This window comes from Parambassis ranga, chromosome 14, assembly GCF_900634625.1.
Source record: "Parambassis ranga chromosome 14, fParRan2.1, whole genome shotgun sequence".
In the NCBI taxonomy this organism is placed as follows: Eukaryota; Metazoa; Chordata; class Actinopteri; family Ambassidae; genus Parambassis; species Parambassis ranga.
Genome location: NC_041034.1, coordinates 9,941,490 through 9,966,652, shown reverse-complemented (window position 1 = coordinate 9,966,652; position 25,163 = coordinate 9,941,490). Strand labels below are relative to the sequence as shown.

General features: G+C 42.9%; 3 protein-coding genes across 3 annotated transcripts; all 3 read right to left on the bottom strand.

Moving 5' to 3' along the window:
- Nucleotides 1-302: 302 nt before the first annotated feature.
- Nucleotides 303-7,205, bottom strand: LOC114446526 (protein PXR1-like). Its single transcript, XM_028422174.1, has 3 exons — nucleotides 6,979-7,205; nucleotides 2,119-2,653; nucleotides 303-327 (listed from the first exon to the last, which is right to left on the bottom strand). The coding sequence occupies exons 2-3, from the start codon at nucleotides 2,601-2,603 to the stop codon at nucleotides 303-305; spliced, it is 510 nt and encodes a 169-aa protein (XP_028277975.1). The 5' UTR covers nucleotides 2,604-2,653; nucleotides 6,979-7,205.
- Nucleotides 7,206-13,982: 6,777 nt separating this feature from the next.
- On the bottom strand, nucleotides 13,983-17,389 carry LOC114446270 (uncharacterized). Its single transcript, XM_028421773.1, has 4 exons — nucleotides 17,202-17,389; nucleotides 15,377-15,648; nucleotides 15,003-15,308; nucleotides 13,983-14,810 (listed from the first exon to the last, which is right to left on the bottom strand). The coding sequence occupies exons 2-4, from the start codon at nucleotides 15,506-15,508 to the stop codon at nucleotides 14,298-14,300; spliced, it is 951 nt and encodes a 316-aa protein (XP_028277574.1). The 5' UTR covers nucleotides 15,509-15,648; nucleotides 17,202-17,389; the 3' UTR covers nucleotides 13,983-14,297.
- Nucleotides 17,390-17,773: 384 nt separating this feature from the next.
- Nucleotides 17,774-24,664, bottom strand: LOC114446525 (protein PXR1-like). Its single transcript, XM_028422173.1, has 3 exons — nucleotides 24,441-24,664; nucleotides 19,590-20,124; nucleotides 17,774-17,798 (listed from the first exon to the last, which is right to left on the bottom strand). The coding sequence occupies exons 2-3, from the start codon at nucleotides 20,072-20,074 to the stop codon at nucleotides 17,774-17,776; spliced, it is 510 nt and encodes a 169-aa protein (XP_028277974.1). The 5' UTR covers nucleotides 20,075-20,124; nucleotides 24,441-24,664.
- Nucleotides 24,665-25,163: the final 499 nt, after the last annotated feature.

Genomic DNA, 25,163 nt, shown 5'->3' with positions numbered 1-25,163 from the left:
GAGGAGGATGTTGTCCAAAATAAAGGCCATACTGGACTGTCCCTCCCACCCACTCCACACTGTACTGAACAGCTACAGGAGCTTGTTCAGCAACAGACTCCGACTCCCACGATGCACCACTGAGAGACACAGGAAGTCATTCCTGCCTGTCTCAATCAAACTACTGAACTCTGAACTGTAACAGTCACTCAGACACTGTACATTCATACTGGAACATTCATGTCATGCTCTTTACTATATAAAGGTTTATACAGTAGTATGTTCTTTAGGTATTTATTATATATTTTATTATATATTTCATTTCAGTAATCCTTTTCTTCTCTGCGTCTGTACGAACAAAGGTAAATTTCCCCTTCGTCGTCATTAACCTCGTAAATCGGATCCTGATCCTGACTTGTATAGAACAGGATTGTGAGGAGTTCCTCTTCTTTCTTTCTATTCTCCTGCTTTCTCTGTTGTTTCTGCAGCCTCTTAGCCTTTTTCAGCTCCTTCCTAGAGGACCCCTTTGTGAGGAGTTCAGATGTTGCGTCCTCCTCCTTTTGGACCTCCTTCTGTCTGAGCCTGGCTTCGCTCTCCTTCACTTGTTCATGGAGAACTGCGTTTTCAGCCGGCAGGGAGTTGATGGGGTTCTGCTGTTCAGAAACCTTTAAAGAGAGCTCTTCATTACTGTCCTTGAGCAGAGTTAACTGTTCCTCTTGCTCATGAGGAAGAGGCTGAACCTTCTCTAGGCTTTCTTTTATAGCCTGCTGCTCAAGTTTCAGCTCCTCTTCCAGGGAAGACTTCTCCTCCACCAGGTTATGGCTCAGACCGTCTCTTTCCAGGACAGTCTGGTTGGCCTGGTCCACGTCAGCTTGCAGAATGGATAGCATATTTAATGACTCCATACATTTTTTAGTGCGTTGGTCCAGTTCCTTGCTGACGTCTTCAGTTTCAGCGATGGCCTGGTCCATCTCCTCTTGCAGGGAACGATTCTCTTCCGCCAGCTTGTGGATCAGACCGTCTCTTTCCAGGACAGTCTGGTTGGCCTGGTCCAGCTCCTCTAGCAGGGAACACTTCTCTTCCGCCAGCTTGTGGATCAGACCGTCTCTTTCCAGGACAGTCTGGTTGGCCTGGTACAGCTCCTCTAGCAGGGAACACTTATCTTCTACCAGCTTGTGGATCAGACCGTCTCTTTCCAGGACAGTCTGGTTGGCCTGGTCCAGCTCCTCTTGCAGGGAACACTTCTCTTCTGCCAGCTTGTGGATCAGACCGTCTCTTTCCAGGACAGTCTGGTTGGCCTGGTACAGCTCCTCTTGCAGGGAACACTTCTCTTCTGCCAGCTTGTGGATCAGACCGTCTCTTTCCAGGACAGTCTGGTTGGCCTGGTCCACGTCAGCTTGCAGAATGGATAGCATATTTAATGACTCCATACATTTTTTAGTGCGTTGGTCCAGTTCCTTGCTGACGTCTTCAGTTTCAGCGATGGACTGGTCCAGCTCCTCTAGCAGGGAACACTTCTCTTCCGCCAGCTTGTGGATCAGACCGTCTCTTTCCAGGACAGTCTGGTTGGCCTGGTCCAGCTCCTCTAGCAGGGAACACTTCTCTTCTGCCAGCTTGTGGATCAGACCGTCTCTTTCCAGGACAGTCTGGTTGGCCTGGTCCAGCTCCTCTTGCAGGGAACACTTCTCTTCTGCCAGCTTGTGGATCAGACCGTCTCTTTCCAGGACAGTCTGGTTGGCCTGGTCCACGTCAGCTTGCAGAATGGATAGCATATTTAATGACTCCACACATTTTTTAGTGCGTTGGTCCAGTTCCTTGCTGACGTCTTCAGTTTCAGCGATGGACTGGTCCAGCTCCTCTAGCAGGGAACACTTCTCTTCCGCCAGCTTGTGGATCAGACCGTCTCTTTCCAGGACAGTCTGGTTGGCCTGGTCCAGCTCCTCTAGCAGGGAACACTTCTCTTCTGCCAGCTTGTGGATCAGACCGTCTCTTTCCAGGACAGTCTGGTTGGCCTGGTCCAGCTCCTCTTGCAGGGAACACTTCTCTTCTGCCAGCTTGTGGATCAGACTGTCTCTTTCCAGGACAGTCTGGTTGGCCTGGTCCAGCTCCTCTTGCAGGGAACACTTCTCTTCTGCCAGCTTGTGGATCAGACCGTCTCTTTCCAGGACAGTCTGGTTGGCCTGGTCCAGCTCCTCTTGCAGGGAACACTTCTCTTCTGCCAGCTTGTGGATCAGACCGTCTCTTTCCAGGACAGTCTGCTTCTCAGTTTCTAGCTGGCTTTGGACTGAGCAAAGTTTAGAGACCAGCTCCTCATAACTGGAAGGATTTTTTGCTGCCTCCTTACGTTGCTTCTTTTCCACTTTCTCCCTCTCCTTACGATCCTTCTTCTCTTGTTTCTCCCTCTCCTTTCGATCCTTCTTCTCCTGTTTCTCCCTCTCCTCACGTTCTTTCTTTTCCTGTTTCTCCCTCTCCTTACGATCCTTCTTCTCCTGTTTCTCCCTCTCCTCACGTTCTTTCTGCAACTTCTTTTCTGCATTTTTTTGCTCCTTCTTGGACATCTGAGGCTCGCTGAGTTTTTCTTCCAGGAGCTTCATCTCTCTGACGTCTTTAACGAACTGCTGCATGCTCTCAAGCCTTTTGTCTGTGACTGCAAGTCTCGGTCCTTCTGAATGATCTGAAAAAAAGTACATAAGTATATTATGAAATATAATAATATGAAGTAGTTGCGATTTCCTGTGGATTTTAACAGTGATTTTAACAGTGTTAAACTATTTTACCTACAGAAGTAAACACTTAATGACTATTTCAGAGACAGATTCAACAAAAAGTCGGTGACAAACAGAAACTAATTCCAAGTGAAACAACAGTTTTGTCAAACATACTGGTGCTACTACACTAACAGCCTCCATATCTGAGGCCTTCTCTCATTTACAGAGACAAAAAACTGGCAAATCCCATAGAAAAATGAACCAAACTGCTTAATGCAGATAATACTGAAACACTAAAAATACTAACTTACAAAAAGATGCATGTCTTTATTTTTATTTGCTTATAAAACTGCTCAATTCACAACAAACCTTGTGGATGTGTTTATAATGATGCCCTGCCTTATCTGCTACATCAGTGTTTCCCTGTTCATATAATGCTCCACTGTGTCCTGACGGTCCATCACATGTGTTTTATTCTTGCTGATAAGAATAGGAGCAGGTGGCTATGTGCACTGGCTAGGCGAGGCTGAAGCTAGCAGGCTAACAGGAGCTAACCTGGCCCTTATTACAACATGGGTTAATGCTGAAAACAACTCTAACTCTCCGTGTCTTTGTTAGGAATCTTTGTCCATGTCCATTGTGTGTGGGGAGGCAGCAGAAAAGGCAACAACATGTCTTCAGACAAATAATACCGTCTACTGTAACTGAAAGTAAACAGTAGCTACCTCCCAACTTTTCTAAGTTGATTTAACATCAACCTAACCTCACCTGGGGTCATGTGACAAACAGTAAGGCTTTAGCATGAGCTGGACTTACGTTACCTCCTCCAGCTTCGACCAGCACCGACGGTTCTCTTTACGGTGTTTTACTCTCGCTCGAAAAACCCACTGGCTTTGTTAGGTCTGTTACTATAGTAACGGTATTGCAGCGCTGTGGTAACCAGGAAAACGCCCCCTTCTACCACGCATCTGTTGGAGCCTTTGATGTTATTTGCGTAAGCTAGCGTAGCTGCTATTAGCATTAGCCATCGTTCGCGTTAGCTTCTTAGCTGAGGCTAGCAAAGCGGAGGAGTAACGCTATTTATATTTATAAGTGTATGTTTTGATTGTGGCGATCGAACCTTTTTTTCTGTCTGCACCAACTACATCGAGCAGACAGGAAGTCAGGCACCAGAATAAAAGCGTTTCCGGTGGATTTTCAAAATAAAACGCTGTCAGACTGAACTCACGCTGATTTAACATCGCTACCGGCAGAGAAACACAGGCACAGCCATGTACGAGGAGAGATTCCATTTGAAAAGTAGGGAAACGGCTTTTTATATGATAGAACATGCTTTTATACAGACAACATCAGAAAGGAAAAGACAGGGAGAGAAGCAGCAGCTGTTCTCAGAGTGGAAGGTGAGCAGCTGCCCTGTGTGTTGAGTAGGGTTGGGTGATATTGGCAAAAAAATTAATCACGATTAATTGTGGCATTTAGCCGATAACGATTAATTTGACGATTAATTGATGACAGTTGCACTTACATGTTTTTGACTCTAAATTGGCACAGTGTTCTAGCATGATACCGACAAATCATCAGTCAAGTTAACTACTTCATTCACAACAGGCTAAGCTGGTGAGTAGGCACCAACCAGCCATGGAAATATGTATTGATAATATTGAGGCACAAACTGCTTCAAAATAATAATGAAGCAAACATTTAAAATTAACTTTGTCCTTCAAATGTTTTTATCTTAAGGTCACAAAGCATGTCAACATTAAAATTAAACAGACAAATAGACAAACAAAGTTCAGAAAAGTCACATCAGTGATTATTTCAAGTTAAAAAATGTGTCTGCGCAAATGAACCTGTGACTGGAATATGTCCCACACTAGTGCATGTTTTCACTCAGACTGTAGAACAGCAGCAGAAAAAACAAACAAACAAACAAACCGGACAATTTCACATTTAAATGTGTGTCTGTGCAAATCAACCTACATTACGTTCTTCCAGCGCTTCGTTTGGTCGTAAGGAGCACAATGACTAAACGTATCGCGGATTCTCGGCTGAGTGGAATTCTTTCCAATATCTGCTGGAGGAGACTTCGCTGTTGTAATGTTTCCTATGTTGCTATGGAGTCCGTAAATAAAGATCGGAGTTTATTCCTTTGATACGAGCAAAAATTCAGTTACTATAGCAACAACCAACGCTACACGCGTCACCTAATGCATGTCGCGGCACTATATACAGCTGTAGTGTAGTGTTGTGTCCTCGTTGCGCTTTCTTCGTGCTCGGGCTTATGGTGACAGACGTTGAACTTATGTTAGAAACGTGCTGCTCCGCATTATTTAACTGAACACCACTGTCTTTTTATTGTTATTGTGGGCTCACATGTGCGCGGGTGATGGTGAGACTACGCCGCACACAAAAATGCGTCATCATGACGAGGCACTAATCGCCGTAATCGATAAGTGGCAAATATTAATCGATTACAGTTTTTCTGACGATTAATTGCACACGATACGATTTTGCACAAGCCTAGTGTTGAGGGAGTAAACTGAGCTTTCAGTAACTGCTCTGTAACCCTGCCTGACACATAGAGAGGACATTAACCATCAGATAAACAGGCAGGTTACTACGTGACTTTAGTACGGTAACATAACACACGAGACATTTCACTATATTCACGGCATTCAGATTTGTGAGTTTAACAACTAGCTAGCTGCTAGCTAGCTAACAGTCAACATGGTTGTGCCATTTGTGTGCAAACAATGCCATTGTATTACCTGTCCACAGCATCCCAAGGACATTTGTATCGACACACATTAAAGTCTATATGCTTGTATGCACTACGCTGCACTTTATAACATCGTGCTGGACTTGACCATGTCATTATACTGCGGAGTAGCTCTGTTTTGAGTATTATTGTGTGTTTTTGTATATATTGCCTTTTCTGAGCTGTCGGACCAAATTTCGTTGTTCTATGACAATAAAGCGTCTTGATTGTTTCTGATGTCTCAACAGCTGTTACACAGACTGTAAAAAAAGGTGTTTGGATGAATATGTTTCCTTTTCTGATGCCTTGGTGAAACTTTTAACACGTCATTTTACTGTATTACCAAACGTTTGGTTCGTAAGGACATACAACAGGTGATTCTGGAAAATATCAAAACAGTTTTGTAATGATTAATTTGACGCTCCTCGATTATAGCCAGGACTAGTGATGGCCAAATGAAGCAATCCATCTTCACTCACTGTTCTGCAGTAAGTCTGGATGGAATCTTGTGTTGTGTGAATGTTCCAGTATTTATTTTAAATGTATTAGATTTTATTTCAAATTTTTTATTTGTTTAGTTTTTGGTGTCATCTTCAGGAAAGGAAACTGAAAGTGTTTCTGTTTATTCCGCCCTTAATGTGAATGGAAGCACAGGCCCCTGTTTCTTCTTCTTCCCCTTTTCATATCTTTGTTTCTTACATAGGGTTCTTCAGGTCCAGCATAGCAGTTGTTGGAAGAATTCTGGAAACAACCTAACCTGTGTCAGCAGCATGGCCTGCTGGACTTTGTGGAGACAGTCTATCCATATGTCTTACTATGGAAATATATGTGATGTTACACCTATGATCTCATACATGATATGTTACTGTCATATATGATTGTGCTTGTGCCTATTCTAAGATGTGTGTATTCTGAGAAGCTGTGTCTGTTAGATAACAGAGGGTATAAGAAGGGAGCTGCTCTGAAAAGACCTTGAGCACTCCTACAGAGGCAACTGTCTGTGTATGTGACTGCTCCTTCCTGCAGGAATAAAAGCACTTGAGTGATTAACAGCTGATATTTTGGGTTTTATTCCTAACATAAATGATCAGCAGGAGCAGCTTGGAGTCCAGTCTTCTTCAGCTCCTCCATTAAATGAGCTAACATGGCGCTTTTCACCAGGACAGGCCTCGGTGTGAAAGTCACATTACTGCACGATCTTAGTTACACATCATGTTGGTGATTGTGTAAATGTTTCGGACTGAGGATTCAAGATTCAAGAAGTTTATTGTCAAATGCACAGCACTTTACAGTTACACTGAGCAATGAAGTTCTTACTTTGCGAGTTCCCTTCATATGACTTCATACACAACTAAATTAAGATAAAAAAGAAACAGTAGACTTAAGCATAAGAATAAATAAAAATATGAATAAGCAATAGGAAAAATAAAATAAGCAAAATGTGCAGTTCTACGTACAGAGGTAGGACGTTTAGGATCATCGTCGTGCAGGAGAAACAGCAAGTAAACTGTCAGTGATTCATATTTTTATTACCTGAATGATGTCACTCTCAGGTCACTGCTGGACATATGGCTTCAGCTCCATCATTTAGAGTGTTGTTGTGTTGTTATAATGGCCTCTATGTCCTGAACCCTAATTTATAATTTAATTTTTACCCTCTTATTCACTTTGTTCTTCTTTGTTTTATACTGCAGGTCTGGTTCATCATACTCTTCTCGTCTCTGCAGCCACGATGGTTTTTTTATAGAACAGGAGTGTGAGGAGTTCCTCTTCTTTCTTTCTATTCTCCTGCTTTCTCTGTTGTTTCTGCAGCCTCTTAGCCTTTTTCAGCTCCTTCCTAGAGGACCCCTTTGTGAGGAGTTCAGATGTTGCGTCCTCCTCCTTTTGGACCTCCTTCTGTCTGAGCCTGGCTTCGCTCTCCTTCACTTGTTCATGGAGAGTGTTTTCAGCCGGCAGGGAGTTGATGGGGTTCTGCTGTTCAGAAACCTTTAAAGAGAGCTCTTCGTTACTGTCCTTGAGCAGAGTTAACTGTTCCTCTTGCTTATGAGGAAGAGGCTGAACCTTCTCTAGGCTTTCTTTATATTATTATATAAATATAATATTATATTATTTATTCTATAGAATAACTTCCAGGTTTAGCCATCAGTGACTTCATGGTCTTTTCATGGCGTCCTCCCATGTCTTGAATATACTTGGCAACTAAACAAAACAAGAATCAATAGCTTCACATGAATGACGAGAAGAGTGAGTGGATGAAAGCAGAGCGCTGAGCATGACTGTAACCTACACTCTGTGAAGATAAAGTGAAGAGCTGTGAAGCAGGTGTGTCCGTGGCCGAGATCCATCAGGCGAGTGCGTACGTCAGGTTCTTCCGTTTGCTCCAACCAGTGTAAGGCATCATCCAAAACCTCAACGGTGCGATGCTGCAACACCCACAAGTTCAATTCAACAACCCTGATCCTTACACACACACACAGATGTGTTCAAATTTATATTTTCTACCCTGAGAAAAAAAAAAAACACTTACCAAGTTTAACATGTTTGCTTTGGTCCTTTTTCAACTAGAACAGAGAACAAAGCAGCATTTTAAACCAAAAACAATGTTCTAAAATGATGGTAAACAAATGTTCATCAGCAGAAACTCACACATTTTGCCCTTATCTATATTCTTTATTGATTTGCCATCTTCAAATATTCCTGATTTCCTTGTGAACATGTTTATGTGGTAGCATTGTTTTGGCCCTTCTCAACTCAACTCAAAATCCACACACACAGCATCTAAGACAATTATTGGAGCTGCACTAGTTGTGCTCATGGGCAGAGATGGTGGCACTAACTTTAGTCTCTGGCTCAGTTAACTTACAGATCCTTGCTCCAAGGCTCTGAGGATTGTCTCCACTGTCTCAATCTTGCGCAGGTGCTTCAGACGTAGGTCCTCTGTGTTCCTACAAAGAGACAATGACAAACTTATTAGCATCCTGAAACAGTCAGGAAGGAAATTGTTGGCTGCTAGCAATGCTTACTTTGAGCTGATTAGACCTATTTCTGCAGCCCAGCAAACAGCATTGCTGGACTCGTCCCGCTGCAATAGAATAGGAAGCCAAAAGACACAGATTTTCATCCGCTGTCCAGCCTCCTTTTTGATTTCAAGTGGGATCTGACTCCATCGTTCAAAAACTGACTCTATAAACAACAAAAGAACAGGCATTAAAAAAAAAACAGCTTACAAGAAATGCTCCATATGAAGGACTCACCGTTTCATTTATATATTTAAGAAAACTGAACTATACTTTTTCCACATAAAATTATAAATAAAAAGGTTACCAAACTGACATTACTCTTGTTTTGACTGATCATAATCTAATGAGCCAAATTACTCTGAACAACAGACACACATCAGGCTCATATCGTGGTCTAAACCAATCAGAGACAGTGAAGGATGGGACCCCCGTGTGTGTATTTTTGAAAACGTGTCTGCTGTAGTCAGCCGAGACCGCAGGAAATCCAGAAGAAGAAGAACGTGGACATAAGCTGTGCAGAGCTGATGCTGTGTGCTAAAGCTTTTTCTATACTCCACGTTACCCGAGGTGACGAGAACAAGAACAAGTTTGTTTCGGCCCGGACTTTTGTGTGTATAACTCCTCATACGGCCCTCTCATTGCACCGCGTGAACACACAGACACATTTCGCTGCTGAACAGCAGAAACTTCAGTTTAGGTGAACATGTAGCGGCGGAGGAAAATTTGTTGCTACTATGCAGGTTTTGCTAATGTGCTGTTGACCTGAATGAGTGATGATAACGAGCCGGTAATGTTCAGGGAGGGGGCGTGACGTGCTCGTAGCATTATAACAGACAGAACAGGTCTGACGGACAGTATTATTTGACCTGTGTGGTTGCATTCATGAAGGCTGATTCACTCGTTTTAAGGAGTTACAGTACATGGTTACATGACAAACGCCCATTTAAAAAGTATTGTGTTCATTACACAAGGTCCAAATTCATTTTAGGATGATATGTGATTATTAAGCCCGTTCATATGTACAAAATGTACTGATGCGTACAAAAATATATGGATTAAGTGTGATGCGGTGCACCTACATTTTGTGCCGGTGCACAAGAAAAAAAGTTAGGCACACCAGTGCAACCAGTGCAAAAAGTTAGTCTAGAGCCCTGTATTGTAAAATTAAATCACACTGTCCAAGTCATCCAAGCAAAGTAGGGCACAACATTACTTTCTACACTCTAATCTGGGATGCCTGTACAGTGGCTTGCAAAAGTATTCATACCCCTTGAACTTTTCCACATTTTCTCACATTATTCCCACAAAAATAAATATATTTTATTGGAATGTTATGTGAAAGACCAACACAAAGTGGCATACAGTTGTGACGTAGAAAGAAAGTTAAACATGAGTTAATTTTTTTTTTTTTACAAATAAAAAACTGAAAGGTGCAGTGTGCAAAAGTATTCAGCCCCCTTTTCTCTGAATGCATCCAATTGCCTTCAGAAGTTGCCTGATGATTTCTGACTGATCGAATGTTGACCTAATGACTAGATACAGTCAACCTGTGTGTAATTTAATCTCAGTCCAAATACAGCTGTTCTGTGACGGCCTCTGTGGTTTGTTGAGAGAATACTGGGGCGCAAACAGCATCATGAAGTGCAAGGAACACAGCAGACAGGTCAGGAATAAAGTTGTGGTGATATTTAAAGCAGGGTTAGGCTATACAAAGATTTCCCAAGCTTTGAACATCTCACAGACCACTGTTCAGTCCATCATCGGCGAATGGAAGGAGTATGGCACAACTGTAAACCTACTGAGACATGGTCATCCACCTAAACTAACAGGCCAAACAAGGAGAGCACTGATCAGAGACGCAGCCAAGAGGCCCATAGTGACTGTGGATGAATTGCAGAGATCTACAGCTAAGGTGGGGGAATCTGGCCATGGGAAAACTATCAGTCATGCACTGCACAAATCTGGACTTAATTGAAGAGTGGCATTAAGAAAGCCATTGTTAAAGAAAACCACAAGAAGTCCTGTTTGCAGTTTGCCAGAAGCCATGTGAGTGACCTAGCAATCATGTGGAAGAAGGCACTCTGGTCAGATGAGACCAAAATTGAACTTTTTGGCCTAAATGCAAAACGCTATATGTGGCGGAAACCTAACACTGCACATCACTCTGAACACACCATACCCACTGTCAAACATGGTGGTGGCAGCATCGTGCTCTGGGGCTGCTTCTCTTCAGCAGGGACAGGGAAGCAGGTCAGAGTTGATGGGAAGATGGATGGAGCCAAATACAGGGCAATCTTGGAGGAAAACCTGTTGGAGTCTGCAAAACACTTGATACTGGGGCGGAGATTCACCTTCCAACAGGACAACAACCCTAAACATAAAGCCAAAGCTACAGTGGAATTGTTTAAAATGAAACATATTAATGTGTTAGAATGACCCAGTCAAAGTCCAGACCTAAATACAATCGAGAATCTGTGGCAAGATCTGAAAACTGCTGTTCAGAAACGTTCTCCATCTAATTTGACTCAGTTTGAATTGTTTTGCAATGAAGAATGGGCAAAGATTTCAGTCTGTAGATGTGCAAAGCTGGTAGAGACATACCCCAAAAGACTTGCAGCTATAATTGCAGCAAAAGGGGGTTCCACAACGTATTGCCTCATGGGGGCTGAATACTTTTGCATAATGTGAGAAAATGTGGAAAAGTTCAAGGGGTATGAATACTTTTGCAAGCCACTGTAAGTAAATCCAGGCTCAGAAATCACTAATTTAAGAGTCAATGTGCCTGTTGAAGGTGTAATTTAAAAGCTTTAGTTAGAGTCTAGGTTAGATGTCAGCTGATGGAGGTGCAATCACTGTTAGTGAGTAAATATGTGATCAAATTGTTGAGTAAATATTTATGACATTGCTGCATGAAATGCCTCGAATGTTCCTTACCTTGTGGACGAAAAGTGATAACTGTATCATTTTTCTGTAGCAAAAAGAAAAACAAAAGTTTATCAATGACCAATAGAAAACAGTAATATCTATATTTTAATAAATAAAATTTGAAACCTGTATTAGTCCCACAATGGGGAAATTGCTTAAGGCAGCCCAGCAAAGAGTGCCATACACCAGTGAGTACACTGGAGGCTATGCAGGTAAAGTGTCTTGCCCAAGTATAGCAGGGTTGTCCAGTAACCTTCCGGTTACAATTAATAATTAATAATGTAATATTGTAAATAATGTATAGTCGTTGTATGGCTCCTTAATGCCATCCAGCCAGGTCTGACAGTACTTAAGAGTTTTATTATAGTTCAGCATGTTTCATAGAGAGAAAAAAACTGACACGTGTCATTAAATCACAACCCTGCGGTTCCATGTGTCCATATGTAAAACAGACAGCACATTCACTCAGTATGAGACTTAAAAAGAGAAAGATGATAACAAACATTAATGACATTCTCTCTCAGTGAGGTGTGATTCTTTGTTCTGTAGCTCTCTGTTCAACAAAAACGAAACACACGAGTCACGACACGCACATGTCGGGTGCTCATTCATAGCTGACCGGGCTACTTCCGACACAGCCCAAACGTCGGTTCCGAGTCTCCGACAGCTACATAAAGCTTTATTTAAAACACAAAGTGATAAAATAATGATTGGGGGGGAAAATACTAACTGTCGAGCGCTTGTTTTCACAAATATTGTTTCATTGACAACACTGAGCTCTGTATATTTCCCATCACTAGTCTGACTCAGCGCTATTAGCATTGTTAGATGCAGCCCAATAGCAAAACTAGCTAGCTTACCTGTAATACACCTGAGAGTCTTTCTATTGACTGTTCAGTTGTCTTCTAGGCACGTAGTTAATTCAGACAGTGTACAGATAAAGTCGTTCACTGTTTTGGGTAATTACATTTAAAACAACAGTCCGCCAAATTAGCGTTTTTCTTTTTTGGGGGTATGTTTATGAAACACAACCTACCAGGAAATAAAGCCACTCCTTCAATTGTTAGCATTGTAGCAAACAAGCTAACGTGCGCAGTCACTACTAGGAGTAAGTAACTCCTCCCGTGAAGTAAATTAAATACTTCTGTGTCCAGTAGTAGTAACGTTACATATATTTCCTGATAAGGTGACACACTTTAACTGTTGTTCAGCAACCTTCCAACACTTTCCCTTTACTTTGTTTCACCGCACGCAGCTAACCGCGAGCTAAGCCCGGAGAGCAGTTTAGCTAGCTGAAGTAGAAACAGCGTTTGATAAAAGTTATACAACAAAATCACATACCTCCGGATAGCTGTGGTCTTTAGCTGTGGTCTTCGTATATACTGTTCATATTAGTGTGCGGAAGTGAAGCACTTCTCGCGCATGCAGCGCAGCAGCAATCCAACAACAACGTTTGAAGGGGCGGGAGGAGAGATTCTTCTTCTTCTCCTCTGCTGGCTTCCGGTGAGGAGAGGTGGGTGATGGCGCCCTCTACAGATACACAATGCTGTTTTTAATTTGATTTATTCAATACATTAGATGCAGACTGTTAGATATTTGTTTACAGAATCTGAGAACACCCGTGATGTTTTATTTTACTTTGCATCAGTTTCACATGTAATACTACAAATAAATGAAATGTCAAAACAGTTTGTTTTCTCTTAGAATAGAATAGAATAGAATATACTTTATTAATCCCTTTGGGAAGGTCCCTCGGGGAAATTTGGGTACCAGCAGCACTACAACACCAACAGTCAGAGCAAGAGTTAAATAGAATAAGATAAAATAGAATAAAATAGAATATAGTGCAGTAAAAAATAAAGGAATTATTTACAAACATTGCACACCAGCATAGATTGTCATGTGATATAGTGCAGTAATGTAAAGGAATTGTGTACAAAAAATTTGCACAGCAGCATAAATGGTAATGTAGTATAGTGCAGTAAATGTAAACAAACATTGCACAGCAGCATAAATGGTACAGGATTATTGCACATGTAAATTATTGCACGTGTGTTGTATCAGGCGGGCTGTGCTCCTCCCTTCCTTCTCCCCCTCCTGCCAAAAGCAGAGTTGTAGAGTTTGATGGATCGGGGCACAAAGGAGTCTCTGAGTCTGTTGGTCCTGCTCTTGGGGAGGAGCAGCCTGTGACTGTTCTGGCTCCTCTGAGCGCTGATGACAGTGTGCAGAGGATGACTGGCATCGTCCACAATAGCCAGGAGTTTTCTTAGTGTTCTCCTCTCTGCCACTGTCACCAGGGAGTCCAGCTTCATGCCGACCACAGAGCCGGCCCACCTGATAAGTCTGTCCAGCCTGTTAGCACACCTTTTGTTTATGTTACCCCCCCAACAGACAACAGCATAAAAAAGTGTACTGGCCACCACAGACTGGTAGAACATCCACAGGAGTTTCCTGCAGATGTTGAAGGCTCCCAGTCTTCGCAGGAAGTACAGTCGGCTCTGGCCCTTCTTGTACAGGTGATCTGTACAGCATGTCCAGTCCAGCTTGTTGTCCAGCCACAACCCGAGGTACTTGTAGTTGCCTACAATCTCCACCTCGTCGTCCCTGACGGTCACTGGACGTGGCTGTGGGCTGGACTTCCTGAAGTCGATGACCAGCTCCTTAGTCTTTGAGGTGTTAAGCTGGAGATGGTTCACCTGACTCCAGGTGACATCTGAGGACATCCATACTTCATCTACATTAATTCAACAAGTGCATGATCAATGAATATGATCTGCCTGTGATGTATGATCTAATTTGACCTCAGCTCAAAGTCCTCCCTCTGTCTGAGGAGGTTCTGGAAGGCTTTCTCTCGGTAAATGAAAAAGTTTCTGTTCCGCTCCAGGTCCTGAGCGTTGATAATGCGGGTCACCAGAGCTTGCTGAATGGCCGAAGACTCACAGGGATGGTGCTGCACGTTGTGACGTTTCTCCAAGGCTCGATGACTAACATGTGTTCTTCCTCCTTCCTGCTGTGCCCAGCAGAAATATTGAGTGTGTTTTTATTTATCATACCTACAGTGGTGTCATTGTTTCCCTTCCTGTCTTCGTTGAGTCCAACGTCCTCTGTGGAGCCATGAGTTTTACAGCTTCCAGCAGTTGAATTGGGTGTGGTAGAGTCATTGAATATATCAGCCGAGACACTTGGACTGACCAAACTGATATTAAAAAGGACACTGCTGGAGCATGTTGTATTGGTTGCACTGGTTTCTTTTGGACCACTGGCTGCATTGATTGCAGTGTGATGTGGGCCTGGAGCTGCAGTCTCCTGTATGTTTCTGCGCAGATAAGCTGCGTAGCCCTGAATCAGGTGATTCAGTCCTGTCTTATAAGAAAAACGCAGTGATTTAGCAGATCCCAAAGGCACAGAGTTCAGACGGACCTGTTGGAAGAAGAACAAAAGTATATCTGAGCTTGTCTGTTTTTTAGCACCTTGTCAGACATAACAGAGCTCTTACTTAAGTTGCATTGTGAGTAATGTAGGCAACAGTTTAAGGCACAAAAAAGCATGTGGATACTGCACCATATGGTCATTGACATGTTTCATCTGGAGTTTTCGCCTGCCCATCCTTACCTGGTGCAGTCTCAGGTGCAGGTGAAAAGCTGCTCCTGCCAACCACTGCTGCATGGACACTGAGCTCATTCTCTTCTTGTTAATCATCCTCTCATAATGATCAAGCAGTTCAAGTTTCAGCAAACTGTCGTAGAGCTCCGTGGTTTCGGCCATTGTCTCCTGGTTGTTGGCGATGCCAGGAATGAGGCGGAGGTAGCTGTTAATTAGCTGGCCAATTCTTGAAGAGGTACTGATGCCAAAAATCATCATGGCCTGGGGTCCCTGCGTTGATAGATGGCCCTCTGTGGATGATCCTTGCACTCGGACCTGATAAGATAACAATTTTTGATTTTTTTTTCTACAAAAAACACACAAAACTGAACAGCTTTGCCTACATGTTGGGCAACCTGGTCAAAAAGCATGGACAGAGCCAGAGCAATGACCCCTACTCCTCCATAGGTGACCCTGCTGCCCCCCAGCTCTCCGATCAGGCTCTGTCTGAACGCCGCTTGCTGCTCTCCGCTCATACCCCGCTGCAGGAAACCATATCGATGCTGCAGTGCTGCTGAGGAGTCCAGTGACAGGAAGGTTGTGAGGACGGGATCCAAGGAGATATCAGGGATGATGCTGGCATCTCGTGCCACAGAGAACAGCTGGTGGACGGTGGCTGGAGAAGGAAGACACAAACCGCGGCCCATCGGGATCATGGCTGCAACTGTCAGTTTAACCAGGAACCGGAGGATGTTATCAACGTGACCAGTCCACCATAGAGAGCATGAACAGGAATACAAATGCATGACCTCTTTGTTTAATGAAACAAGGGTTATGCACAAACCTCAGATGTCCTGTAGTTTGAGTCTACATGTTCTGTTTGCAGCCTGTTTCACTGCAGCTGTGGACATAAACAGGCTGAATAGTCTTTTACATCGTTCATTGTTTATGAAAATAGGACCTTCCTGTTTTATGCAAATTTGTTTTGAAGGACATGAACAAATGATTTTAGTTGCTATGACTGCTTTGCTGTTTTTTCCACAGTGGCTGCATAATAATTGATCATATTAATTGTAACGCTGCGGTCTCTCACACTTTGGATGGGTCAATACTCTGTTCTATTCAGAGCATGCCTGTCTGTGCTCATCTGCCCCTCAGCCTAGGATAAATATGAACAAAATCTTCTGTCTGCTGTGACAAAATCAATACAATCTTTTTTTACAATTTTTTTTAGCTCAATTTTTGAATATACTGATAAAGTTTCTTATCTATATCTAAAAGGAGATTATATCTCTGTAAGCTATATTTAGGAATTTATACTCAATAGCATGAAAAATCAAGTGTTCCAAATGTTTTGACATCATAGAAGAATTACAAAACCAGAAATGAAGAAAGTATCCCTGCAACTGAACGGAACAGTCACATTGGCATTTTAGACACTATTAAACACTATTAAACACGAACACTGAACATTAAGAGACTTGACTTAGACTTGCCGTCAGTGACTTGAGGCTTGAACCTGGAAGATATTTCACACAACACAAGATTCCATCCAGACTTACTGCAGAACAGTGAGTGAAGATGGATTGCTTCATTTGGCCATCACTAGTCCTGGCTATAATCGAGGAGCGTCAAATTAAGTGTGACCCAAGTCCTAATGAATAAACTGCGAGTCCTCATCTCTACCTAACACCACAGTCAGCATTAATTAGGTTCTGCGCTTGAACCACTCATATGGTAAATAAACCAGAACCACCACCTGTTATTATTTATATTGTTATATCTTATTAAATATTTAACAATATGACACTTATAGGCTATTTTTTATTTTTTTTAAAGTGTGTGTGTGAGAGAGAGACAAGAGGGCTTCTTCTTGGAGGTGGACCTAAATCTGAGAATTTACTGAGACTTTTTTCCCTCAGAATTGTCGAATTCTGGAAAAAAACAAGTAAAAATCTGAGATTTTTTTGCACAACTGTCAGATGTTGTTTTAGTTGACAGCTTTTATTGGAAGCTTGTAAGCTGTAAGGTTCTGCTGCCTCTTATTCGCTTTGTTCTTCTTTGTTTTATACTGCAGGTCTGGTTCATTATACTCTTCTTGTCTCTGCAGCCACGATGGTTTTTTTTGGTTTATGGTTTATGGTTTTGGATCTGAGGAGGACAAAGGCTCCAGTGACCCCTACCAGCATCAAAGGGGTCAGTGTGGAGGTGGTGGAGGAGTACAAATACCTGGGAATGCACTTGGACCACAAACTGGACTGGAGTAAGAACGTGGACACTGTCTACAGGAAGTCGCCTCTACCTTCTGAGGTCCTTCAACATCTGCAGGACGATGATGAGGATGTTTTATGAGTCTGTGGTGGCCAGTGCCATCATGTATGCTGTTGTCTGCTGGGGCAGCAGTCTGAGGGTGAGGGACATCAACAGACTCAACAGAATCATCAGGAAGGCCGGCCATGTTGTGGGAGAGGAACTGGACTCTCTGACAGAGGTGTGTCAGAGGAGGATGTTGTCCAAAATAAAGGCCATACTGGACTGTCCCTCCCACCCACTCCACACTGTACTGAACAGCTACAGGAGCTTGTTCAGCAACAGACTCCGACTCCCACGATGCACCACTGAGAGACACAGGAAGTCATTCCTGCCTGTCTCAATCAAACTACTGAACTCTGAACTGTAACAGTCACTCAGACACTGTACATTCATACTGGAACATTCATGTCATGCTCTTTACTATATAAAGGTTTATACAGTAGTATGTTCTTTAGGTATTTATTATATATTTTATTATATATTTCATTTCAGTAATCCTTTTCTTCTCTGCGTCTGTACGAACAAAGGTAAATTTCCCCTTCGTCGTCATTAACCTCGTAAATCGGATCCTGATCCTGACTTGTATAGAACAGGATTGTGAGGAGTTCCTCTTCTTTCTTTCTATTCTCCTGCTTTCTCTGTTGTTTCTGCAGCCTCTTAGCCTTTTTCAGCTCCTTCCTAGAGGACCCCTTTGTGAGGAGTTCAGATGTTGCGTCCTCCTCCTTTTGGACCTCCTTCTGTCTGAGCCTGGCTTCGCTCTCCTTCACTTGTTCATGGAGAACTGCGTTTTCAGCCGGCAGGGAGTTGATGGGGTTCTGCTGTTCAGAAACCTTTAAAGAGAGCTCTTCATTACTGTCCTTGAGCAGAGTTAACTGTTCCTCTTGCTCATGAGGAAGAGGCTGAACCTTCTCTAGGCTTTCTTTTATAGCCTGCTGCTCAAGTTTCAGCTCCTCTTCCAGGGAAGACTTCTCCTCCACCAGGTTATGGCTCAGACCGTCTTTTTGCAGGACAGTCTGGTTGGCCTGGTCCACGTCAGCTTGCAGAATGGATAGCATATTTAATGACTCCACACATTTTTTAGTGCGTTGGTCCAGTTCCTTGCTGACGTCTTCAGTTTCAGCGATGGCCTGGTCCATCTCCTCTTGCAGGGAACGATTCTCTTCCGCCAGCTTGTGGATCAGACCGTCTCTTTCCAGGACAGTCTGGTTGGCCTGGTCCAGCTCCTCTAGCAGGGAACACTTCTCTTCCACCAGCATGTGGATCAGACCGTCTCTTTCCAGGACAGTCTGGTTGGCCTGGTACAGCTCCTCTAGCAGGGAACACTTATCTTCTACCAGCTTGTGGATCAGACCGTCTCTTTCCAGGACAGTCTGGTTGGCCTGGTCCAGCTCCTCTTGCAGGGAACACTTCTCTTCTGCCAGCTTGTGGATCAGACCGTCTCTTTCCAGGACAGTCTGGTTGGCCTGGTACAGCTCCTCTTGCAGGGAACACTTCTCTTCTGCCAGCTTGTGGATCAGACCGTCTCTTTCCAGGACAGTCTGGTTGGCCTGGTCCACGTCAGCTTGCAGAATGGATAGCATATTTAATGACTCCATACATTTTTTAGTGCGTTGGTCCAGTTCCTTGCTGACGTCTTCAGTTTCAGCGATGGACTGGTCCAGCTCCTCTAGCAGGGAACACTTCTCTTCCGCCAGCTTGTGGATCAGACCGTCTCTTTCCAGGACAGTCTGGTTGGCCTGGTCCAGCTCCTCTTGCAGGGAACACTTCTCTTCTGCCAGCTTGTGGATCAGACCGTCTCTTTCCAGGACAGTCTGGTTGGCCTGGTCCAGCTCCTCTTGCAGGGAACACTTCTCTTCTGCCAGCTTGTGGATCAGACCGTCTCTTTCCAGGACAGTCTGGTTGGCCTGGTCCACGTCAGCTTGCAGAATGGATAGCATATTTAATGACTCCACACATTTTTTAGTGCGTTGGTCCAGTTCCTTGCTGACGTCTTCAGTTTCAGCGATGGACTGGTCCAGCTCCTCTAGCAGGGAACACTTCTCTTCCGCCAGCTTGTGGATCAGACCGTCTCTTTCCAGGACAGTCTGGTTGGCCTGGTCCAGCTCCTCTAGCAGGGAACACTTCTCTTCTGCCAGCTTGTGGATCAGACCGTCTCTTTCCAGGACAGTCTGGTTGGCCTGGTCCAGCTCCTCTTGCAGGGAACACTTCTCTTCTGCCAGCTTGTGGATCAGACTGTCTCTTTCCAGGACAGTCTGGTTGGCCTGGTCCAGCTCCTCTTGCAGGGAACACTTCTCTTCTGCCAGCTTGTGGATCAGACCGTCTCTTTCCAGGACAGTCTGGTTGGCCTGGTCCAGCTCCTCTTGCAGGGAACACTTCTCTTCTGCCAGCTTGTGGATCAGACCGTCTCTTTCCAGGACAGTCTGCTTCTCAGTTTCTAGCTGGCTTTGGACTGAGCAAAGTTTAGAGACCAGCTCCTCATAACTGGAAGGATTTTTTGCTGCCTCCTTACGTTGCTTCTTTTCCACTTTCTCCCTCTCCTTACGATCCTTCTTCTCTTGTTTCTCCCTCTCCTTTCGATCCTTCTTCTCCTGTTTCTCCCTCTCCTCACGTTCTTTCTTTTCCTGTTTCTCCCTCTCCTTACGATCCTTCTTCTCCTGTTTCTCCCTCTCCTCACGTTCTTTCTGCAACTTCTTTTCTGCATTTTTTTGCTCCTTCTTGGACATCTGAGGCTCGCTGAGTTTTTCTTCCAGGAGCTTCATCTCTCTGACGTCTTTAACGAACTGCTGCATGCTCTCAAGCCTTTTGTCTGTGACTGCAAGTCTCGGTCCTTCTGAATGATCTGAAAAAAAGTACATAAGTATATTATGAAATATAATAATATGAAGTAGTTGCGATTTCCTGTGGATTTTAACAGTGATTTTAACAGTGTTAAACTATTTTACCTACAGAAGTAAACACTTAATGACTATTTCAGAGACAGATTCAACAAAAAGTCGGTGACAAACAGAAACTAATTCCAAGTGAAACAACAGTTTTGTCAAACATACTGGTGCTACTACACTAACAGCCTCCATATCTGAGGCCTTCTCTCATTTACAGAGACAAAAAACTGGCAAATCCCATGGAAAAATGAACCAAACTGCTTAATGCAGATAATACTGAAACACTAAAAATACTAACTTACAAAAAGATGCATGTCTTTATTTGTATTTGCTTATAAAACTGCTCAATTCACAACAAACCTTGTGGATGTTTATAATGATGCCCTGCCTCATCTGCTACATCAGTGTTTCCCTGTTCATATAATGCTCCACTGTGTCCTGACGGTCCATCACATGTGTTTTATTCTTGCTGATAAGAATAGGAGCAGGTGGCTATGTGCACTGGCTAGGCGAGGCTGAAGCTAGCAGGCTAACAGGAGCTAACCTGGCCCTTATTACAACATGGGTTAATGCTGAAAACAACTCTAACTCTCCGTGTCTTTGTTAGGAATCTTTGTCCATGTCCATTGTGTGTGGGGAGGCAGCAGAAAAGGCAACAACATGTCTTCAGACAAATAATACCGTCTACTGTAACTGAAAGTAAACAGTAGCTACCTCCCAACTTTTCTAAGTTGATTTAACATCAACCTAACCTCACCTGGGGTCATGTGACAAACAGTAAGGCTTTAGCATGAGCTGGACTTACGTTACCTCCTCCAGCTTCGACCAGCACCGACGGTTCTCTTTACGGTGTTTTACTCTCGCTCGAAAAACCCACTGGCTTTGTTAGGTCTGTTACTATAGTAACGGTATTGCAGCGCTGTGGTAACCAGGAAAACGCCCCCTTCTACCACGCATCTGTTGGAGCCTTTGATGTTATTTGCGTAAGCTAGCGTAGCTGCTATTAGCATTAGCCATCGTTCGCGTTAGCTTCTTAGCTGAGGCTAGCAAAGCGGAGGAGTAACGCTATTTATATTTATAAGTGTATGTTTTGATTGTGGCGATCGAACCTTTTTTTCTGTCTGCACCAACTACATCGAGCAGACAGGAAGTCAGGCACCAGAATAAAAGCGTTTCCGGTGGATTTTCAAAATAAAACGCTGTCAGACTGAACTCACGCTGATTTAACATCGCTACCGGCAGAGAAACACAGGCACAGCCATGTACGAGGAGAGATTCCGTTTGAAAAGTAGGGAAACGGCTTTTTATATGATAGAACATGCTTTTATACAGACAACATCAGAAAGGAAAAGACAGGGAGAGAAGCAGCAGCTGTTCTCAGAGTGGAAGGTGAGCAGCTGCCCTGTGTGTTGAGTAGGGTTGGGTGATATTGGCAAAAAAATTAATCACGATTAATTGTGGCATTTAGCCGATAACGATTAATTTGACGATTAATTGATGACACTTACATGTTTTTGACTCTAAATTGGCACAGTGTTCTAGCATGATACCGACAAATCATCAGTCAAGTTAACTACTTCATTCACAACAGGCTAAGCTGGTGAGTAGGCACCAACCAGCCATGGAAATATGTATTGATAATATTGAGGCACAAACTGCTTCAAAATAATAATGAAGCAAACATTTAAATTAACTTTGTCCTTCAAATGTTTTTATCTTAAGGTCACAAAGCATGTCAACATTAAAATTAAACAGACAAATAGACAAACAAAGTTCAGAAAAGTCACATCAGTGATTATTTCAAGTTAAAAAATGTGTCTGCGCAAATGAACCTGTGACTGGAATATGTCCCACACTAGTGCATGTTTTCACTCAGACTGTAGAACAGCAGCAGAAAAAACAAACAAACAAACAAACCGGACAATTTCACATTTAAATGTGTGTCTGTGCAAATCAACCTACATTACGTTCTTCCAGCGCTTCGTTTGGTCGTAAGGAGCACAATGACTAAACGTATCGCGGATTCTCGGCTGAGTGGGATTCTTTCCAATATCTGCTGGAGGAGACTTCGCTGTTGTAATGTTTCCTATGTTGCTATGGAGTCCGTAAATAAAGATCGGAGTTTATTCCTTTGATACGAGCAAAAATTCAGTTACTATAGCAACAACCAATGCTACACGCGTCACCTAATGCATGTCGCGGCACTATATACAGCTGTAGTGTAGTGTTGTGTCCTCGTTGCGCTTTCTTCGTGCTCGGGCTTATGGTGACAGACGTTGAACTTATGTTAGAAACGTGCTGCTCCGCATTATTTAACTGAACACCACTGTCTTTTTATTGTTATTGTGGGCTCACATGTGCGCGGGTGATGGTGAGACTACGCCGCACACAAAAATGCGTCATCATGACGAGGCACTAATCGCCGTAATCGATAAGTGGCAAATATTAATCGATTACAGTTTTTCTGACGATTAATTGCACACGATACGATTTTGCACAAGCCTAGTGTTGAGGGAGTAAACTGAGCTTTCAGTAACTGCTCTGTAACCCTGCCTGACACATAGAGAGGACATTAACCATCAGATAAACAGGCAGGTTACTACGTGACTTTAGTACGGTAACATAACACACGAGACATTTCACTATATTCACGGCATTCAGATTTGTGAGTTTAACAACTAGCTAGCTGCTAGCTAGCTAACAGTCAACATGGTTGTGCCATTTGTGTGCAAACAATGCCATTGTATTACCTGTCCACAGCATCCCAAGGACATTTGTATCGACACACATTAAAGTCTATATGCTTGTATGCACTACGCTGCACTTTATAACATCGTGCTGGACTTGACCATGTCATTATACTGCGGAGTAGCTCTGTTTTGAGTATTATTGTGTGTTTTTGTATATATTGCCTTTTCTGAGCTGTCGGACCAAATTTCGTTGTTCTATGACAATAAAGCGTCTTGATTGTTTCTGATGTCTCAACAGCTGTTACACAGACTGTAAAAAAAGGTGTTTGGATGAATATGTTTCCTTTTCTGATGCCTTGGTGAAACTTTTAACACGTCATTTTACTGTATTACCAAACGTTTGGTTCGTAAGGACATACAACAGGTGATTCTGGAAAATATCAAAACAGTTTTGTAATGATTAATTTGACGCTCCTCGATTATAGCCAGGACTAGTGATGGCCAAATGAAGCAATCCATCTTCACTCACTGTTCTGCAGTAAGTCTGGATGGAATCTTGTGTTGTGTGAATGTTCCAGTATTTATTTTAAATGTATTAGATTTTATTTCAAATTTTTTATTTGTTTAGTTTTTGGTGTCATCTTCAGGAAAGGAAACTGAAAGTGTTTCTGTTTATTCCGCCCTTAATGTGAATGGAAGCACAGGCCCCTGTTTCTTCTTCTTCCCCTTTTCATATCTTTGTTTCTTACATAGGGTTCTTCAGGTCCAGCATAGCAGTTGTTGGAAGAATTCTGGAAACAACCTAACCTGTGTCAGCAGCATGGCCTGCTGGACTTTGTGGAGACAGTCTATCCATATGTCTTACTATGGAAATATATGTGATGTTACACCTATGATCTCATACATGATATGTTACTGTCATATATGATTGTGCTTGTGCCTATTCTAAGATGTGTGTATTCTGAGAAGCTGTGTCTGTTAGATAACAGAGGGTATAAGAAGGGAGCTGCTCTGAAAAGACCTTGAGCACTCCTACAGAGGCAACTGTCTGTGTATGTGACTGCTCCTTCCTGCAGGAATAAAAGCACTTGAGTGATTAACAGCTGATATTTTGGGTTTTATTCCTAACATAAATGATCAGCAGGAGCAGCTTGGAGTCCAGTCTTCTTCAGCTCCTCCATTAAATGAGCTAACATGGCGCTTTTCACCAGGACAGGCCTCGGTGTGAAAGTCACATTACTGCACGATCTTAGTTACACATCATGTTGGTGATTGTGTAAATGTTTCGGACTGAGGATTCAAGATTCAAGAAGTTTATTGTCAAATGCACAGCACTTTACAGTTACACTGAGCAATGAAGTTCTTACTTTGCGAGTTCCCTTCATATGACTTCATACACAACTAAATTAAGATAAAAAAGAAACAGTAGACTTAAGCATAAGAATAAATAAAAATATGAATAAGCAATAGGAAAAATAAAATAAGCAAAATGTGCAGTTCTACGTACAGAGGTAGGACGTTTAGGATCATCGTCGTGCAGGAGAAACAGCAAGTAAACTGTCAGTGATTCATATTTTTATTACCTGAATGATGTCACTCTCAGGTCACTGCTGGACATATGGCTTCAGCTCCATCATTTAGAGTGTTGTTGTGTTGTTATAATGGCCTCTATGTCCTGAACCCTAATTTATAATTTAATTTTTACCCTCTTATTCACTTTGTTCTTCTTTGTTTTATACTGCAGGTCTGGTTCATCATACTCTTCTCGTCTCTGCAGCCACGATGGTTTTTTTTATAGAACAGGAGTGTGAGGAGTTCCTCTTCTTTCTTTCTATTCTCCTGCTTTCTCTGTTGTTTCTGCAGCCTCTTAGCCTTTTTCAGCTCCTTCCTAGAGGACCCCTTTGTGAGGAGTTCAGATGTTGCGTCCTCCTCCTTTTGGACCTCCTTCTGTCTGAGCCTGGCTTCGCTCTCCTTCACTTGTTCATGGAGAGTGTTTTCAGCCGGCAGGGAGTTGATGGGGTTCTGCTGTTCAGAAACCTTTAAAGAGAGCTCTTCGTTACTGTCCTTGAGCAGAGTTAACTGTTCCTCTTGCTTATGAGGAAGAGGCTGAACCTTCTCTAGGCTTTCTTTATATTATTATATAAATATAATATTATATTATTTATTCTATAGAATAACTTCCAGGTTTAGCCATCAGTGACTTCATGGTCTTTTCATGGCGTCCTCCCATGTCTTGAATATACTTGGCAACTAAACAAAACAAGAATCAATAGCTTCACATGAATGACGAGAAGAGTGAGTGGATG

Bases quoted from the DNA above. Each gene is read 5' to 3' on its own strand.
- LOC114446525 (XM_028422173.1), bottom strand. From the start codon at position 20,074: ATGCAGCAGTTCGTTAAAGACGTCAGAGAGATGAAGCTCCTGGAAGAA. The intron at 17,799-19,589 runs GCTGGCAGAAGA...TTGTTCGTACAG, and splicing joins AGAGACGGTCTGATCCACAA to ACGCAGAGAAGAAAAGGATT.
- LOC114446526 (XM_028422174.1), bottom strand. From the start codon at position 2,603: ATGCAGCAGTTCGTTAAAGACGTCAGAGAGATGAAGCTCCTGGAAGAA. The intron at 328-2,118 runs GCTGGCAGAAGA...TTGTTCGTACAG, and splicing joins AGAGACGGTCTGATCCACAA to ACGCAGAGAAGAAAAGGATT.
- LOC114446270 (XM_028421773.1), bottom strand. From the start codon at position 15,508: ATGAGCGGAGAGCAGCAAGCGGCGTTCAGACAGAGCCTGATCGGAGAG. The intron at 15,309-15,376 runs GTAGGCAAAGCT...TTATCTTATCAG, and splicing joins TTGACCAGGTTGCCCAACAT to GTCCGAGTGCAAGGATCATC. The intron at 14,811-15,002 runs GTAAGGATGGGC...TTCTTCCAACAG, and splicing joins TGCACCTGAGACTGCACCAG to GTCCGTCTGAACTCTGTGCC.